This window comes from Ascaphus truei, chromosome 4 (genome assembly GCF_040206685.1).
Source record: "Ascaphus truei isolate aAscTru1 chromosome 4, aAscTru1.hap1, whole genome shotgun sequence".
Lineage (NCBI taxonomy): Eukaryota > Metazoa > Chordata > Amphibia > Anura > Ascaphidae > Ascaphus > Ascaphus truei.
This window is the reverse complement of record NC_134486.1, coordinates 383,044,763-383,063,357: the sequence shown is the minus strand read 5'-3', so window position 1 is coordinate 383,063,357 and position 18,595 is coordinate 383,044,763. Positions and strand designations below refer to the sequence as shown.

The window sequence follows — 18,595 nt, the reverse complement described above, 5'->3', positions numbered from 1 at the left end:
GTGCAGAGCGCTGGGGACTGGGAGAGCAGAGCGCTGGGGACTGGGAGTGCAGAGCGCTGGGGACTGGGAGTGCAGAGTGCCGGGGACTGGGAGTGCAGAGCGCTGGGGACTGGGAGTGCAGGGCGCTGGGAGTACAGAGCGCTGGGGACTGGGAGTGCAGAGCGCTGGGGACTGGGAGTGCATAGTGCCGGGGACTGGGAGTGCAGGGCGCTGGGGACTGGGAGTACAGAGCGCTGGGGACTGGGAGTACAGAGCGCTGGGGACTGGGAGTGCATAGTGCCGGGGACTGGGAGTGCAGAGCGCCGGGGACTGGGAGTGCAGGGCGCTGGGGACTGGGAGTGCAGAGCGCTGGGGACTGGGAGTGCAGAGCGCTGGGGACTGTGAGAGCAGAGCGCTGGGGACTGAGTGCAGAGCGCTGGGGGTGCAGAGTGCTGGAGACTGGAAGTACAGAGCACTGGGGACTGGGAGTGCAGAGTGCTGGGGAATGGAAGTCCCGAGCGCTGGGGGTGCAGAGCGCTGGAGAATGGAAGTACAAAGCACTGTGGACTGGGAGTGCAGAGCGCTGGGAGAAAAGAGTGCAGAGCACTGGTGGCCGGGAGTGCAAAGCACTGGTGGCCGGGAGTGCAGAGCACTGGTGGCCGGGAGTGCAGAGTGCTGGGGGCTGGGAGTGCAGAGCGCTGTGGGCCGGGAGTGCAGAGCGCTGGAAGCTGGGAGTGCAGAGCGCTGGGAGTGCAGAGTGCTGGGGGCTGGGAGTGCAGAGCGCTGTGGGCCGGGAGTGCAGAGCGCAGGAAGCTGGGAGTGCAGAGCGCTGGGAGTGCAGAGCGCTGGAGGATCGGAGTGCAGAGCGCTGGAGGCTGGGAGTGCAGAGCGCTGGAGGCTGGGAGTGCAGAGTGCTGGAAGTGCAGTGCGCTGGGAATTGAGAGTGCAGAGTGCTGGCGACTGTTAGTGCAGAGCGCTGGGGCCTGGGAGGGCAAAGCACTGGGGGTGCAGAGCGCTGGAGACTGGAAGTACAGAGCACTGTGGACTGGGAGTGCAGAGCGCTTGGAGTGCAGGGGACTGGGAGTGCAGAGCACTGGGGACTGGGAGCGCTGGGGACTGGGAGGGCAGACCTTGGAGAATGGGAGTGCAGAGTGCTGGGAGTGCAGGGGACTGGAAGTGCAGAGCACTGAGGACTGGGCGTGCAGAGCACTGGGGACTGGAAATGCAGAGCACTGGGGACTGAGAATGCAGAGCGCTGGGAGCGCAGAGCGCTGGGTACTTGGAGCGCAGGGGACTGGAAGTGCAGAGCGCTGGGGACTGGGAGTGCAGAGCGCTGGGGACTGGGAGTGAAGAGCGCTGGGGACTGGGAGTGCAGGGCGCTGGGGACTGGGAGTGCAGAGCGCTGGGGACTGGGAGTGCAGAGCGCTGGGGACTGGGAGTGCAGAGCGCTGGGGACTGGGAGTGCAGAGCGCCGGGGACTGGGAGAGCAGAGCGCTGGGGACTGGGAGTGCAGAGCGCTGGGGACTGGGAGTGCAGAACGCTGGGGTCTGGGAGTGCAGAGTGCCGGGGACTGGGAGTGCAGAGTGCCGGGGACTGGGAGTGCAGAGCGCTGGGGTCTGGGAGTGCAGGGCGCTGGGGACTGGGAGTGCAGAGCGCTGGGGACTGGGAGTGCAGAGCGCTGGGGACTGGGAGTGCAGAGCGCCGGGGACTGGGAGTGCAGGGCGCTGGGGACTGGGAGTGCAGAGCGCTGGGGACTGGGAGTGCAGAGCTCTGGGACTGGGAGTACAGGGCGCTGGGGACTGGGAGTGCAGAGCGCTGGGGACTGGGAGTGCATAGTGCCGGGGACTGGGAGTGCAGAGCGCCGGGGACTGGGAGTGCAGAGCGCTGGGGACTGGGAGTGCAGAGCGCTGGGGACTGGGAGTGCAGAGCGCTGGGGACTGGGAGTGCAGAGCGCTGGGGACTGGGAGTGCAGAGCGCTGGGGACTGGGAGTGCAGAGCGCTGGGAGAAAGGAGTGCAGAGCGCTGGGGACTGAGTGCAGAGCGCTAGGGGTGCAGAGTGCTGGAGACTGGAAGTACAGAGCACTGGGGACTGGGAGTGCAGAGCGCTGGGAGAAAGGAGTGCAGAGCACTGGGGAATGGAAGTCCCGAGCGCTGGGGGTGCAGAGCGCTGGGGACTGGGAGTGCAGAGCGCTGGGGACTGGGAGTGCAGAGCGCCGGGGACTGGGAGCGCAGGGCGCTGGGGACTGGGAGTGCAGAGCGCTGGGGACTGGGAGAGCAGAGCGCTGGGGACTGGGAGTGCAGAGCGCTGGGGACTGGGAGTGCAGAGTGCCGGGGACTGGAAGTGCAGAGCGCTGGGGACTGGGAGTGCAGGGCGCTGGGGACTGGGAGTACAGAGCGCTGGGGACTGGGAGTGCAGAGCGCTGGGGACTGGGAGTGCATAGTGCCGGGGACTGGGAGTGCAGGGCGCTGGGGACTGGGAGTACAGAGCGCTGGGGACTGGGAGTACAGAGCGCTGGGGACTGGGAGTGCATAGTGCCGGGGACTGGGAGTGCAGAGCGCCGGGGACTGGGAGTGCAGGGCGCTGGGGACTGGGAGTGCAGAGCGCTGGGGACTGGGAGTGCAGAGCGCTGGGGACTGTGAGAGCAGAGCGCTGGGGACTGAGTGCAGAGCGCTGGGGGTGCAGAGTGCTGGAGACTGGAAGTACAGAGCACTGGGGACTGGGAGTGCAGAGTGCTGGGGAATGGAAGTCCCGAGCGCTGGGGGTGCAGAGCGCTGGAGAATGGAAGTACAGAGCACTGTGGACTGGGAGTGCAGAGCGCTGGGAGAAAAGAGTGCAGAGCACTGGTGGCCGGGAGTGCAGAGCACTGGTGGCCGGGAGTGCAGAGTGCTGGGGGCTGGGAGTGCAGAGCGCTGTGGGCCGGGAGTGCAGAGCGCTGGAAGCTGGGAGTGCAGAGCGCTGGGAGTGCAGAGTGCTGGGGGCTGGGAGTGCAGAGCGCTGTGGGCCGGGAGTGCAGAGCGCAGGAAGCTGGGAGTGCAGAGCGCTGGGAGTGCAGAGCGCTGGAGGATCGGAGTGCAGAGCGCTGGAGGCTGGGAGTGCAGAGCGCTGGAGGCTGGGAGTGCAGAGTGCTGGAAGTGCAGTGCGCTGGGAATTGAGAGTGCAGAGTGCTGGCGACTGTTAGTGCAGAGCGCTGGGGCCTGGGAGGGCAGAGCACTGGGGGTGCAGAGCGCTGGAGACTGGAAGTACAGAGCACTGTGGACTGGGAGTGCAGAGCGCTTGGAGTGCAGGGGACTGGGAGTGCAGAGCACTGGGGACTGGGAGCGCTGGGGACTGGGAGGGCAGACCTTGGAGAATGGGAGTGCAGAGTGCTGGGAGTGCAGGGGACTGGAAGTGCAGAGCACTGAGGACTGGGAGTGCAGAGCACTGGGGACTGGAAATGCAGAGCACTGGGGACTGAGAATGCAGAGCGCTGGGAGCGCAGAGCGCTGGGTACTTGGAGCGCAGGGGACTGGAAGTGCAGAGCGCTGGGGACTGGGAGTGCAGAGCGCTGGGGACTGGGAGTGCAGAGCGCTGGGGACTGGGAGTGCAGAGGGCTGGGGACTGGGAGTGCAGAGCGCTGGGGACTGGGAGTGCAGAGCGCCGGGGACTGGGAGTGCAGAGCGCCGGGCACTGAGGTGCAGAGCGCTGGGGACTGGGAGTGCAGAGCGCTGGGGACTGGGAGTGCAGAGCGCTGGGGACTGGGAGTGCAGAGCGCTGGGGACTGGGAGTGCAGAGCGCTGGGGACTGGGAGTGCAGAGCGCTGGGGACTGGGAGAGCAGAGCGCTGGGGACTGGGAGTGCAGAGCGCTGGGGACTGGGAGTGCAGAGTGCCGGGGACTGGGAGTGCAGAGCGCTGGGGACTGGGAGTGCAGGGCGCTGGGGACTGGGAGTACAGAGCGCTGGGGACTGGGAGTGCAGAGCGCTGGGGACTGGGAGTACAGAGCGCTGGGGACTGGGAGTGCAGAGCGCTGGGGACTGGGAGTGCATAGTGCCGGAGACTGGGAGTGCAGAGCGCCGGGGACTGGGAGTGTAGGGCGCTGGGGACTGGGAGTGCAGAGCGCTGGGGACTGGGAGTGCAGAGCGCTGGGGACTGGGAGAGCAGAGCGCTGGGGACTGAGTGCAGAGCGCTGGGTGTGCAGAGTGCTGGAGACTGGAAGTACAGAGCACTGTGGACTGGGAGTGCAGAGCGCTGGGAGAAAAGAGTGCAGAGCACTGGTGGCCGGGAGTGCAAAGCACTGGTGGCCGGGAGTGCAGAGCACTGGAAGCTGGGAGTGCAGAGCGCTGGGAGTGCAGAGTGCTGGGGGCTGGGAGTGCAGAGCGCTGTGGGCCGGGAGTGCAGAGCGCAGGAAGCTGGGAGTGCAGAGCGCTGGGAGTGCAGAGTGCTGGAGGATCGGAGTGCAGAGCGCTGGAGGCTGGGAGTGCAGAGCGCTGGAGGCTGGGAGTGCAGAGCGCTGGAGGCTGGGAGTGCAGAGTGCTGGAAGTGTAGTGCGCTGGGAATTGAGAGTGCAGAGCGCTGGCGACTGTTAGTGCAGAGCGCTGGGGACTGGGAGGGCAGAGCACTGGGGGTGCAGAGCGCTGGAGACTGGAAGTACAGAGCACTGTGGACTGGGAGTGCAGAGCGCTTGGAGTGCAGGGGACTGGGAGTGCAGAGCACTGGGGACTGGGAGCGCTGGGGACTGGGAGGGCAGACCTTGGAGAATGGGAGTGCAGAGTGCTGGGAGTGCAGGGGACTGGAAGTGCAGAGCACTGAGGACTGGGAGTGCAGAGCACTGGGGACTGGAAATGCAGAGCACTGAGGACTGAGAATGCAGAGCGCTGGGAGCGCAGAGCGCTGGGTACTTGGAGCGCAGGGTACTGGAAGTGCAGAGCGCTGGGGACTGGGAGTGCAGAGCGCTGGGGACTGGGAGTGCAGAGGGCTGGGGACTGGGAGTGCAGAGTGCCGGGGACTGGGAGTGCAGAGCGCTGGGGACTGGGAGTGCAGGGCGCTGGGGACTGGGAGTACAGAGCGCTGGGAGAAAGGAGTGCAGAGCGCTGGGGACTGAGTGCAGAGCGCTAGGGGTGCAGAGTGCTGGAGACTGGAAGTACAGAGCACTGGGGACTGGGAGTGCAGAGCGCTGGGAGAAAGGAGTGCAGAGCACTGGGGAATGGAAGTCCCGAGCGCTGGGGGTGCAGAGCGCTGGGGACTGGGAGTGCAGAGCGCTGGGGACTGGGAGTGCAGAGCGCCGGGGACTGGGAGCGCAGGGCGCTGGGGACTGGGAGTGCAGAGCGCTGGGGACTGGGAGAGCAGAGCGCTGGGGACTGGGAGTGCAGAGCGCTGGGGACTGGGAGTGCAGAGTGCCGGGGACTGGAAGTGCAGAGCGCTGGGGACTGGGAGTGCAGGGCGCTGGGGACTGGGAGTACAGAGCGCTGGGGACTGGGAGTGCAGAGCGCTGGGGACTGGGAGTGCATAGTGCCGGGGACTGGGAGTGCAGGGCGCTGGGGACTGGGAGTACAGAGCGCTGGGGACTGGGAGTACAGAGCGCTGGGGACTGGGAGTGCATAGTGCCGGGGACTGGGAGTGCAGAGCGCCGGGGACTGGGAGTGCAGGGCGCTGGGGACTGGGAGTGCAGAGCGCTGGGGACTGGGAGTGCAGAGCGCTGGGGACTGTGAGAGCAGAGCGCTGGGGACTGAGTGCAGAGCGCTGGGGGTGCAGAGTGCTGGAGACTGGAAGTACAGAGCACTGGGGACTGGGAGTGCAGAGTGCTGGGGAATGGAAGTCCCGAGCGCTGGGGGTGCAGAGCGCTGGAGAATGGAAGTACAGAGCACTGTGGACTGGGAGTGCAGAGCGCTGGGAGAAAAGAGTGCAGAGCACTGGTGGCCGGGAGTGCAGAGCACTGGTGGCCGGGAGTGCAGAGTGCTGGGGGCTGGGAGTGCAGAGCGCTGTGGGCCGGGAGTGCAGAGCGCTGGAAGCTGGGAGTGCAGAGCGCTGGGAGTGCAGAGTGCTGGGGGCTGGGAGTGCAGAGCGCTGTGGGCCGGGAGTGCAGAGCGCAGGAAGCTGGGAGTGCAGAGCGCTGGGAGTGCAGAGCGCTGGAGGATCGGAGTGCAGAGCGCTGGAGGCTGGGAGTGCAGAGCGCTGGAGGCTGGGAGTGCAGAGTGCTGGAAGTGCAGTGCGCTGGGAATTGAGAGTGCAGAGTGCTGGCGACTGTTAGTGCAGAGCGCTGGGGCCTGGGAGGGCAGAGCACTGGGGGTGCAGAGCGCTGGAGACTGGAAGTACAGAGCACTGTGGACTGGGAGTGCAGAGCGCTTGGAGTGCAGGGGACTGGGAGTGCAGAGCACTGGGGACTGGGAGCGCTGGGGACTGGGAGGGCAGACCTTGGAGAATGGGAGTGCAGAGTGCTGGGAGTGCAGGGGACTGGAAGTGCAGAGCACTGAGGACTGGGAGTGCAGAGCACTGGGGACTGGAAATGCAGAGCACTGGGGACTGAGAATGCAGAGCGCTGGGAGCGCAGAGCGCTGGGTACTTGGAGCGCAGGGGACTGGAAGTGCAGAGCGCTGGGGACTGGGAGTGCAGAGCGCTGGGGACTGGGAGTGCAGAGCGCTGGGGACTGGGAGTGCAGAGGGCTGGGGACTGGGAGTGCAGAGCGCTGGGGACTGGGAGTGCAGAGCGCCGGGGACTGGGAGTGCAGAGCGCCGGGCACTGAGGTGCAGAGCGCTGGGGACTGGGAGTGCAGAGCGCTGGGGACTGGGAGTGCAGAGCGCTGGGGACTGGGAGTGCAGAGCGCTGGGGACTGGGAGTGCAGAGCGCTGGGGACTGGGAGTGCAGAGCGCTGGGGACTGGGAGAGCAGAGCGCTGGGGACTGGGAGTGCAGAGCGCTGGGGACTGGGAGTGCAGAGTGCCGGGGACTGGGAGTGCAGAGCGCTGGGGACTGGGAGTGCAGGGCGCTGGGGACTGGGAGTACAGAGCGCTGGGGACTGGGAGTGCAGAGCGCTGGGGACTGGGAGTACAGAGCGCTGGGGACTGGGAGTGCAGAGCGCTGGGGACTGGGAGTGCATAGTGCCGGAGACTGGGAGTGCAGAGCGCCGGGGACTGGGAGTGTAGGGCGCTGGGGACTGGGAGTGCAGAGCGCTGGGGACTGGGAGTGCAGAGCGCTGGGGACTGGGAGAGCAGAGCGCTGGGGACTGAGTGCAGAGCGCTGGGTGTGCAGAGTGCTGGAGACTGGAAGTACAGAGCACTGTGGACTGGGAGTGCAGAGCGCTGGGAGAAAAGAGTGCAGAGCACTGGTGGCCGGGAGTGCAAAGCACTGGTGGCCGGGAGTGCAGAGCACTGGAAGCTGGGAGTGCAGAGCGCTGGGAGTGCAGAGTGCTGGGGGCTGGGAGTGCAGAGCGCTGTGGGCCGGGAGTGCAGAGCGCAGGAAGCTGGGAGTGCAGAGCGCTGGGAGTGCAGAGTGCTGGAGGATCGGAGTGCAGAGCGCTGGAGGCTGGGAGTGCAGAGCGCTGGAGGCTGGGAGTGCAGAGCGCTGGAGGCTGGGAGTGCAGAGTGCTGGAAGTGTAGTGCGCTGGGAATTGAGAGTGCAGAGCGCTGGCGACTGTTAGTGCAGAGCGCTGGGGACTGGGAGGGCAGAGCACTGGGGGTGCAGAGCGCTGGAGACTGGAAGTACAGAGCACTGTGGACTGGGAGTGCAGAGCGCTTGGAGTGCAGGGGACTGGGAGTGCAGAGCACTGGGGACTGGGAGCGCTGGGGACTGGGAGGGCAGACCTTGGAGAATGGGAGTGCAGAGTGCTGGGAGTGCAGGGGACTGGAAGTGCAGAGCACTGAGGACTGGGAGTGCAGAGCACTGGGGACTGGAAATGCAGAGCACTGAGGACTGAGAATGCAGAGCGCTGGGAGCGCAGAGCGCTGGGTACTTGGAGCGCAGGGTACTGGAAGTGCAGAGCGCTGGGGACTGGGAGTGCAGAGCGCTGGGGACTGGGAGTGCAGAGGGCTGGGGACTGGGAGTGCAGAGTGCCGGGGACTGGGAGTGCAGAGCGCTGGGGACTGGGAGTGCAGGGCGCTGGGGACTGGGAGTACAGAGCGCTGGGGACTGGGAGTGCATAGTGCCGGGGACTGGGAGTGCAGAGCGCCGGGGACTGGGAGTGCAGGGCGCTGGGGACTGGGAGTGCAGAGCGCTGGGGACTGGGAGTGCAGAGCGCTGGGGACTGGGAGAGCAGAGCGCTGGGGACTGAGTGCAGAGCGCTGGGGGTGCAGAGTGCTGGAGACTGGAAGTACAGAGCACTGGGGACTGGGAGTGCAGAGTGCTGGGGAATGGAAGTCCCGAGCGCTGGGGGTGCAGAGCGCTGGAGAATGGAAGTACAGAGCACTGTGGACTGGGAGTGCAGAGCGCTGGGAGAAAAGAGTGCAGAGCACTGGTGGCCGGGAGTGCAAAGCACTGGTGGCCGGGAGTGCAGAGCACTGGTGGCCGGGAGTGCAGAGTGCTGGGGGCTGGGAGTGCAGAGCGCTGTGGGCCGGGAGTGCAGAGCGCTGGAAGCTGGGAGTGCAGAGCGCTGGGAGTGCAGAGTGCTGGGGGCTGGGAGTGCAGAGCGCTGTGGGCCGGGAGTGCAGAGCGCAGGAAGCTGGGAGTGCAGAGCGCTGGGAGTGCAGAGCGCTGGAGGATCGGAGTGCAGAGCGCTGGAGGCTGGGAGTGCAGAGCGCTGGAGGCTGGGAGTGCAGAGTGCTGGAAGTGCAGTGCGCTGGGAATTGAGAGTGCAGAGTGCTGGCGACTGTTAGTGCAGAGCGCTGGGGCCTGGGAGGGCAGAGCACTGGGGGTGCAGAGCGCTGGAGACTGGAAGTACAGAGCACTGTGGACTGGGAGTGCAGAGCGCTTGGAGTGCAGGGGACTGGGAGTGCAGAGCACTGGGGACTGGGAGCGCTGGGGACTGGGAGGGCAGACCTTGGAGAATGGGAGTGCAGAGTGCTGGGAGTGCAGGGGACTGGAAGTGCAGAGCACTGAGGACTGGGAGTGCAGAGCACTGGGGACTGGAAATGCAGAGCACTGGGGACTGAGAATGCAGAGCGCTGGGAGCGCAGAGCGCTGGGTACTTGGAGCGCAGGGGACTGGAAGTGTAGAGCGCTGGGGACTGGGAGTGCAGAGCGCTGGGGACTGGGAGTGCAGAGGGCTGGGGACTGGGAGTGCAGAGCGCTGGAGACTGGGAGTGCAGAGCGCCGGGGACTGGGAGTGCAGAGCGCCGGGCACTGAGGTGCAGAGCGCTGGGGACTGGGAGTGCAGAGCGCTGGGGACTGGGAGTGCAGAGCGCTGGGGACTGGGAGTGCAGAGCGCTGGGGACTGGGAGTGCAGAGCGCTGGGGACTGGGAGTGCAGAGCGCTGGGGACTGGGAGAGCAGAGCGCTGGGGACTGGGAGTGCAGAGCGCTGGGGACTGGGAGTGCAGAGTGCCGGGGACTGGGAGTGCAGAGCGCTGGGGACTGGGAGTGCAGGGCGCTGGGGACTGGGAGTACAGAGCGCTGGGGACTGGGAGTGCAGAGCGCTGGGGACTGGGAGTACAGAGCGCTGGGGACTGGGAGTGCAGAGCGCTGGGGACTGGGAGTGCATAGTGCCGGGGACTGGGAGTGCAGAGCGCCGGGGACTGGGAGTGCAGGGCGCTGGGGACTGGGAGTGCAGAGCGCTGGGGACTGGGAGTGCAGAGCGCTGGGGACTGGGAGAGCAGAGCGCTGGGGATTGAGTGCAGAGCGCTGGGTGTGCAGAGTGCTGGAGACTGGAAGTACAGAGCACTGTGGACTGGGAGTGCAGAGCGCTGGGAGAAAAGAGTGCAGAGCACTGGTGGCCGGGAGTGCAAAGCACTGGTGGCCGGGAGTGCAGAGCACTGGTGGCCGGGAGTGCAGAGTGCTGGGGGCTGGGAGTGCAGAGCGCTGTGGGCCGGGAGTGCAGAGCGCTGGAAGCTGGGAGTGCAGAGCGCTGGGAGTGCAGAGTGCTGGGGGCTGGGAGTGCAGAGCGCTGTGGGCCGGGAGTGCAGAGCGCAGGAAGCTGGGAGTGCAGAGCGCTGGGAGTGCAGAGTGCTGGAGGATCGGAGTGCAGAGCGCTGGAGGCTGGGAGTGCAGAGCGCTGGAGGCTGGGAGTGCAGAGCGCTGGAGGCTGGGAGTGCAGAGTGCTGGAAGTGCAGTGCGCTGGGAATTGAGAGTGCAGAGCGCTGGCGACTGTTAGTGCAGAGCGCTGGCGACTGGGAGGGCAGAGCACTGGGGGTGCAGAGCGCTGGAGACTGGAAGTACAGAGCACTGTGGACTGGGAGTGCAGAGCGCTTGGAGTGCAGGGGACTGGGAGTGCAGAGCACTGGGGACTGGGAGCGCTGGGGACTGGGAGGGCAGACCTTGGAGAATGGGAGTGCAGAGTGCTGGGAGTGCAGGGGACTGGAAGTGCAGAGCACTGAGGACTGGGAGTGCAGAGCACTGGGGACTGGAAATGCAGAGCACTGGGGACTGAGAATGCAGAGCGCTGGGAGCACAGAGCGCTGGGTACTTGGAGCGCAGGGTACTGGAAGTGCAGAGCGCTGGGGACTGGGAGTGCAGAGCGCTGGGGACTGGGAGTGCAGAGCGCTGGGGACTGGGAGTGCAGAGGGCTGGGGACTGGGAGTGCAGAGCGCTGGGGACTGGGAGTGCAGAGCGCCGGGGACTGGGAGTGCAGAGCGCCGGGCACTGAGGTGCAGAGCGCTGGGGACTGGGAGTGCAGAGCGCTGGGGACTGGGAGTGCAGAGCGCTGGGGACTGGGAGTGCAGAGCGCTGGGGACTGGGAGTGCAGAGCGCTGGGGACTGGGAGTGCAGAGCGCTGGGGACTGGGAGTGCAGAACGCCGGGGACTGGGAGTGCAGAACGCCGGGGACTGGGAGTGCAGAGCGCTGGGGACTGGGAGTGCAGAGCGCTGGGGACTGGGAGTGCTGAGTGCTGGGAGTGCAGAGCGCTGGGGACTGGGAGTGCAGAGCGCTGGGTACTGGGAGTGCAGAGCGCTGGGAGTGCAGAGCGCTGGGAGTGCAGAGCGCTGGGAGTGCAGAGCGCTGGGAGTGCAGAGCGCGGGGACTGGGAGCGCAGAGCGCTGGGGACTGGAAGTGCAGAGCGCTGGGGACTGGGAGTGCAGAGCGCTGGGGACTGGGAGTGCAGAGCGCTGGGAGTGCAGAGCACTGGGGACTGGGAGTGCAGAGCACTGGGGACTGGGAGCGCAGAGCGCTGGGGACTGGGAGCGCAGAGCGCTGGGGACTGGGAGTGCAGAGCGCTGGGGACTGGGAGTGCAGAGCACTGGGAGCGCAGAGCGCTGGGGACTGGGAGTGCAGAGCGCTGGGGACTGGGAGTGCAGAGCGCTGGGGACTGGGTGTGCAGAGCGCTGGGGACTGGGAGTGCAGAGCGCCGGGGACTGGGAGTGCAGAGCGCTGGGGACTGGGAGTGCAGAGCGCCGGGGACTGGGAGCGCAGAGCGCTGGGGTCTGGGAGTGCAGAGCGCTGGGGACTGGGAGTGCAGAGTGCTGGGACTGGGAGTGCAGAGCGCTGGGGACTGGGAGTGCAGAGCGCTGGGAGTGCAGAGCGCTGGGGACTGGGAGTGCAGAGCGCTGGGGACTGGGAGTGCAGAGCACCGGGGACTGGGAGTGCAGAGCGCTGGGGACTGGGAGTGCAGAGCGCTGGGGACTGGGAGTGCAGAGCGCTGGGGACTGGGAGAGCAGAGCGCTGGGGACTGGGAGTGCAGAGCGCTGGGGACTGGGAGTGCAGAGCGCTGGGGACTGGGAGTGCAGAGCGCTGGGGTCTGGGAGTGCAGAGCGCTGGGGACTTGGAGTGCAGAGCGCTGGGAACTGGGAGTGCTTCTTGGTTAAAATTGGAAACGAGGGAACTTATTGAAGCTCGCCCCACATTCTTGCAGACCTTTGTTAATCATCACAGACCTAAGCACAGTTTTTGCGCACAAATCCGCACAATAGTCTCAGCGAACCTTTAAAAGGTTTGTTTTGCACAGAAACTAAAGTTTGCGCGAACGAAATAAAAAATGTAAAAAGCAGTGGGATTTTCTGAATGTAAAACGCGTCGGCGAAGATTTGAACTTGCGAAGATATGCTGATGTCGCAGCCAACTCTAACCATCTCCAGTCACAACTACACACACACACACACACCGCAAAATACCTGTTCTGGGTCTTCAGCAACCTATTCATACTTTTCCTTTTAATGGGACTCCATGAGCACTTTTTCATGCCAGGAAATATGGATTAAAAAGAATTATTTGCTGCGCTCATTAAATAAAGCGCTCATTAAATAAAGCCCCCATTGTGAATTTCCTCATACATATATCATCACAAACGCACACATTTACTTTTTTGTAATTTTTTTTTATCAGAATGCTTCTTATTATATAAAATGTGTTCTTCGTATAATTTCAACTCTATTGCGACTGGATGTTATTAATATTCTGCTGTTTCGGCTCATTAAACATTTCCTATTCTTACAATCAAATCGAGGGAGCCAAGCACACCCAAAAAATACTGAAAATAGAACTACTGCAACAAAAAGTCATTTTAATGACTGGAATTATCAGAAATATCCAACGTTTCGGTGAGAAGCACCTTCGGCAGGGATACAGAACAAATAACAAAGCCATCCTTAAATAGTGTCCAGATTCCCCAGAACCCCCCAAGATTCTTATAATGCCATCCCCTTCGCTGCAACAGAATCTGCATGACGTTGCTACAGTAGGACAAGCCTTTCCAGGTACTGATTTGTTTCGAAAGCAAACTCATCCTTTTGTATTATTACTAAACCTGGTCCTTATTTTTACAACGTCTTAACAGCGGGGTTTGCAAAGCATGGAAGATGCACACGGTCGGTTCCTGCAGTGAAAGGGGTAAAACCTCCGGCCTGAAATGGTATATCCCATTCCCACCAACATTGGACTCTTACCTATCATGGGTGACTCTATAAAGCTCCACGTGTTTGTCTGCGGTACGTAGGACTGTAGCACTCCCGCTGCTCTCCCCGCATCATTCACCCCTCCAAACACGTAGATCTTGCCTCCACAGACCGTCGCGGCCGCCGAGTGCACCGGTTTCGGAAGAGGAGCTACCGTTTCCCACTGGTTGATGATGGTATCATACCTAGGAAGGAAGTAAAGAGCACACATGTATTGGAATCGCATTGTTTTACTGTTACACTGAATCCCAATGCTGCCATAGAGGATTACAACAATTTCCTACAGGTCCGTTTTGATTTTGAGGATGAAATGTTTCCATTAAATATGCACATATAGAAACTGACAGCAGAAAAAAAGGCTGTTTGGTGTACTTCTGCGGTCCTTTTGTTATACAATATACCAAAGCATAGCACTTATTCTACCCCTGTAGATATCCCTTGTGTCCGTTAAAAAAAGAATACTTGCTAATAAAAAGTAATGGATATACAGGCACTCGGGAAAATGAATATATTAAACCAGAATAGGGACAGCAACTCTTCACTCACCAGCAAGCTGTTTCCTATTAACAGTATTTCACATACAAGGCGCCCCTTGATAACCATTAGAGTTTAGTGACGGAGTGCTTTTCGTTTGTGTGTAACTGTAACATTCTGAAATCCTGCTGCCTATATTTGCACCTACCACATCTACTGGAACGAAACACATTTACTATTACATAGACCAGTGGTTTACAAACGTATTTGTTGTTGTTAAGGAACCCTATAATTAAAATGTGAAATTCTGCGGAACCCCAACCCTCTCTAATAGCGCGTCTGAGATCAGATGCATTGTAAGGAACCCCAAGCCTCTCTAATAGCGCGTCTGAGATCAGATGCATTGTAAGGAACCCCAACCCTCTCTAATAGCGCATCTGAGATCACATGCATTGTAAGGAACCCCAACCCTCTCTAATAGCGCGTCTGAGATCAGATGCATTGTAAGGAACCCCAACCCTCTCTAATTATCTTGTATTATTTTTTTTGTGTGTATCTCACAGCAGTTGTGGCTGAACTGCAGTAGGATTGCACCCAGCTGATTTTTTTTTCATTCAGAGGTGGGGATTCACTAAGGGTCGTTGCAAGGAAATGCATCCAATCAGGCATTAATTTCCACTGACTTGGAATGGCAATTGACGATGCAAACTTACACATTTGGATAGCTGAATTTCTTAGGGTCCTCTGAATGGGGAAGTGTTTGTCAGTAAGGTGTTTTCTTTACTCTTATCCCCAGGTCCGGCGTGATGGCGGTGCAGTCGGTGCCACTGCACCGAGCCCCGCTCTCTTCACCACAACAATTAAACTGATTGACAGGGGTAGAGCGCGGGGTATTACCTTTTCCTCCTGGCATCTCCCCCTGTACGGTCCTGCGACGTCAAGTGGCATTGCGTTGCCATGACAACGGGGCGCCATGGGGCTCCACACTGCCATGACAGCATCACACTGTCAAATGGCAACCCATTGTCATGGCAACGCGACATTTGACGTCGCGGAGCCATTATGGCAAGACCATACAGGGGGGAGATGCCGGGAGGCGATGAGATGCCGGGAGGCGATGGCGCCGGAGAAGTTAAGAGCCGAGGCCCCGCACGTATCACTACTCTGAGCCCTGCAAACCTCCCAGCCCGCCCTGCGTTATCCCACCATGTCCTTAGCAGAGAGCCAATAAAGATAAGGGAAGGTGGGGAGGGGACCTCTAGCTGTAGAAACACTTGCTGATCACACAATGGCATCACACACAGGAAGCAGCCAGAGGAAACCAAACCCCTCCCAAGTCTAAGTTTGAAAAAAATATATTTTTAAATACTTACTGTATACAGTAGGTATCTGATTTGGGTAAACAAAATGATCAATTACCCACATGAGACCCCTTAAGCATGTCAGTGGAATTCATTCACTTTGGTCCTAAGAGGGATTGCCCCTTTAATGGCAGATCGGCTGTGGTAAACTGCAACGGACCTTACTGAATCTCCGCCCACAGGGCTCGATTTCTTTGGTCTCATTGCTTACTTGTTTAATTTGATCCACTCCTTGCCCACGTGTCTCAAACTGAGAATAGCCAGCCCAAATCAAAGCAGCTCCTGTGAATTGGCCAGTTAATCATATGCACAGCACGTCTCTTTCAGCCCAGAGTCACTCCGTGAACGCAACTGACCTTTTTGTGCTCTGTCTTGCTCCCTTCGTGGAAATCAATAAGGCAACTATCCAACAGCCACAATGGAAGAACAACACTTATTTTACTTCGACAGAGGGGAACTCATCAGATTACAGCAAATAATACAACATGATCGCTCTTTTACCCGCCTATTAATTGGCGAGTGTAAGCTGTGTCACCAAGAGGGCCAAATCCTTCTTACGTGGGGTGAAAAATACATTTTCTGTCAGATCTGCTAAATGGCTGCCTCTTTTCAGTAATTGAACTGCTGCTTTTCTTATGTAGAGGCACAGTTGGCACTATCAGAAATAACATCTAACATGCATTTTCTCTATGTAACATGGGTGCTGCAAATGTGATATTTTGATTTTCTCCGTGACCTGCATTGGCACAATACCAGTGTGCCAATATATACACCTGTCTGATACACCCCGTTATAACATGTGCACCTGTCTGATACATCCCGTCATAAAATGTGCACCTGTCTGATACATCCCGTTATAACATGTGCACCTGTCTGATACATCCCATTATAACATGTACACCTGTCTGATACACCCCGTTATAACATGTGCACCTGTCTGATACATCCCGTTATAACATGTGCACCTGTCTGATACATCCCGTTATAACATGTGCACCTGTCTGATACATCCCATTATAACATGTACACCTGTCTGATACACCCCGTTATAACATGTGCAACTGTGTGATACATCCCGTTATAACATGTGCACCTGTGTGATACATCCCGTTATAACATGTGCACCTGTGTGATACATCCCGTTATAACATGTGCACCTGTCTGATACATCCCATTATAACATGTGCACCTGTCTGATACATCACGTTATAACATGTGCACCTCTCTGATACATCCCGTTATAACATGTGCACCTGTCTGATACATCCCGTTATAACATGTGCACCTGTCTGATACATCCCGTTATAACATGTGCACCTGTGTGATACATCCCGTTATAACATGTGCACCTGTCTGATACATCCCGTTATAATATATACACCTGTCTGATACATCCAGTTATAACATGTGCACCTGTGTGATACATCCCGTTATAACATGTGCGCCTGTCTGATACATCCCGTTATAACATGTGCACCTGTCTGATACATCCCGTTATAATATATACACCTGTCTGATACATCCAGTTATAACATGTGCACCTGTCTGATACATCCCGTTATAACATGTGCACCTGTGTGATACATCCTGTTATAATATATACACCTGTCTGATACATCCCGTTATAATATATACACCTGTCTGATACATCCCGTTATAATATGTGCACCTGTGTGATACATCCCGTTATAATATATACACCTGTCTGATACATCCCGTTATAATATGTGCACCTGTCTGATACATCCCGTTATAACATGTGCAACTGTGTGATACATCCCGTTATAACATGTGCACCTGTGTGATACATCCCGTTATAACATGTGCACCTGTGTGATACATCCCGTTATAACATGTGCACCTGTCTGATACATCCCATTATAACATGTGCACCTGTCTGATACATCACGTTATAACATGTGCACCTCTCTGATACATCCCGTTATAACATGTGCACCTGTCTGATACATCCCGTTATAACATGTGCACCTGTCTGATACATCCCGTTATAACATGTGCACCTGTGTGATACATCCCGTTATAACATGTGCACCTGTCTGATACATCCCGTTATAATATATACACCTGTCTGATACATCCAGTTATAACATGTGCACCTGTGTGATACATCCCGTTATAACATGTGCGCCTGTCTGATACATCCCGTTATAACATGTGCACCTGTCTGATACATCCCGTTATAATATATACACCTGTCTGATACATCCAGTTATAACATGTGCACCTGTCTGATACATCCCGTTATAACATGTGCACCTGTGTGATACATCCTGTTATAATATATACACCTGTCTGATACATCCCGTTATAATATATACACCTGTCTGATACATCCCGTTATAATATGTGCACCTGTGTGATACATCCCGTTATAATATATACACCTGTCTGATACATCCCGTTATAATATGTGCACCTGTCTGATACATCGCGTTATAACATGTGCACCTGTCTGATACATCCCGTTATAACATGTGCACCTCTCTGATACATCCCGTTATAATATATACACCTGTCTGATACATCCCGTTATAATATATACACCTGTCTGATACATCCAGTTATAACATGTGCACCTGTCTGATACATCCCGTTATAACATGTGCACCTGTGTGATACATCCTGTTATAATATATACACCTGTCTGATACATCCCGTTATAATATATACACCTGTCTGATACATCCCGTTATAATATGTGCACCTGTGTGATACATCCCGTTATAATATATACACCTGTCTGATACATCCCGTTATAATATGTGCACCTGTCTGATACATCCCGTTATAACATGTGCAACTGTGTGATACATCCCGTTATAACATGTGCACCTGTGTGATACATCCCGTTATAACATGTGCACCTGTGTGATACATCCCGTTATAACATGTGCACCTGTCTGATACATCCCATTATAACATGTGCACCTGTCTGATACATCACGTTATAACATGTGCACCTCTCTGATACATCCCGTTATAACATGTGCACCTGTCTGATACATCCCGTTATAACATGTGCACCTGTCTGATACATCCCGTTATAACATGTGCACCTGTGTGATACATCCCGTTATAACATGTGCACCTGTCTGATACATCCCGTTATAATATATACACCTGTCTGATACATCCAGTTATAACATGTGCACCTGTGTGATACATCCCGTTATAACATGTGCGCCTGTCTGATACATCCCGTTATAACATGTGCACCTGTCTGATACATCCCGTTATAATATATACACCTGTCTGATACATCCAGTTATAACATGTGCACCTGTCTGATACATCCCGTTATAACATGTGCACCTGTGTGATACATCCTGTTATAATATATACACCTGTCTGATACATCCCGTTATAATATATACACCTGTCTGATACATCCCGTTATAATATGTGCACCTGTGTGATACATCCCGTTATAATATATACACCTGTCTGATACATCCCGTTATAATATGTGCACCTGTCTGATACATCGCGTTATAACATGTGCACCTGTCTGATACATCCCGTTATAACATGTGCACCTCTCTGATACATCCCGTTATAATATATACACCTGTCTGATACATCCCGTTATAATATGTGCACCTCTCTGATACATCCCGTTATAACATGTGCACCTGTGTGATACATCCCGTTATAACATGTGCGCCTGTCTGATACATCCCGTTATAATATGTGCACCTGTGTGATACATCCCGTTATAACATGTGCACCTGTCTGATACATCCCGTTATAACATGTGCTCCTGTGTGATACATCCCGTTATAACATGTGCACCTGTCTGATACATCCCGTTATAACATG

The 18,595-nt window shown here is 57.9% G+C and overlaps 1 protein-coding gene across 2 annotated transcripts in view; it reads right to left on the bottom strand.

Annotated features, from left to right (window-relative positions):
* The window catches only part of KLHL29 (kelch like family member 29), an 869,600-nt gene that overhangs the window by 74,747 nt on the left and 776,258 nt on the right, over window positions 1-18,595 (bottom strand). For both annotated transcript variants that reach the window (XM_075598451.1, XM_075598452.1), the window contains one exon: window positions 12,912-13,105. In XM_075598451.1, the coding sequence (XP_075454566.1) occupies window positions 12,912-13,105 (194 nt within the window). The remainder of the gene's footprint in view (window positions 1-12,911; window positions 13,106-18,595) is intronic.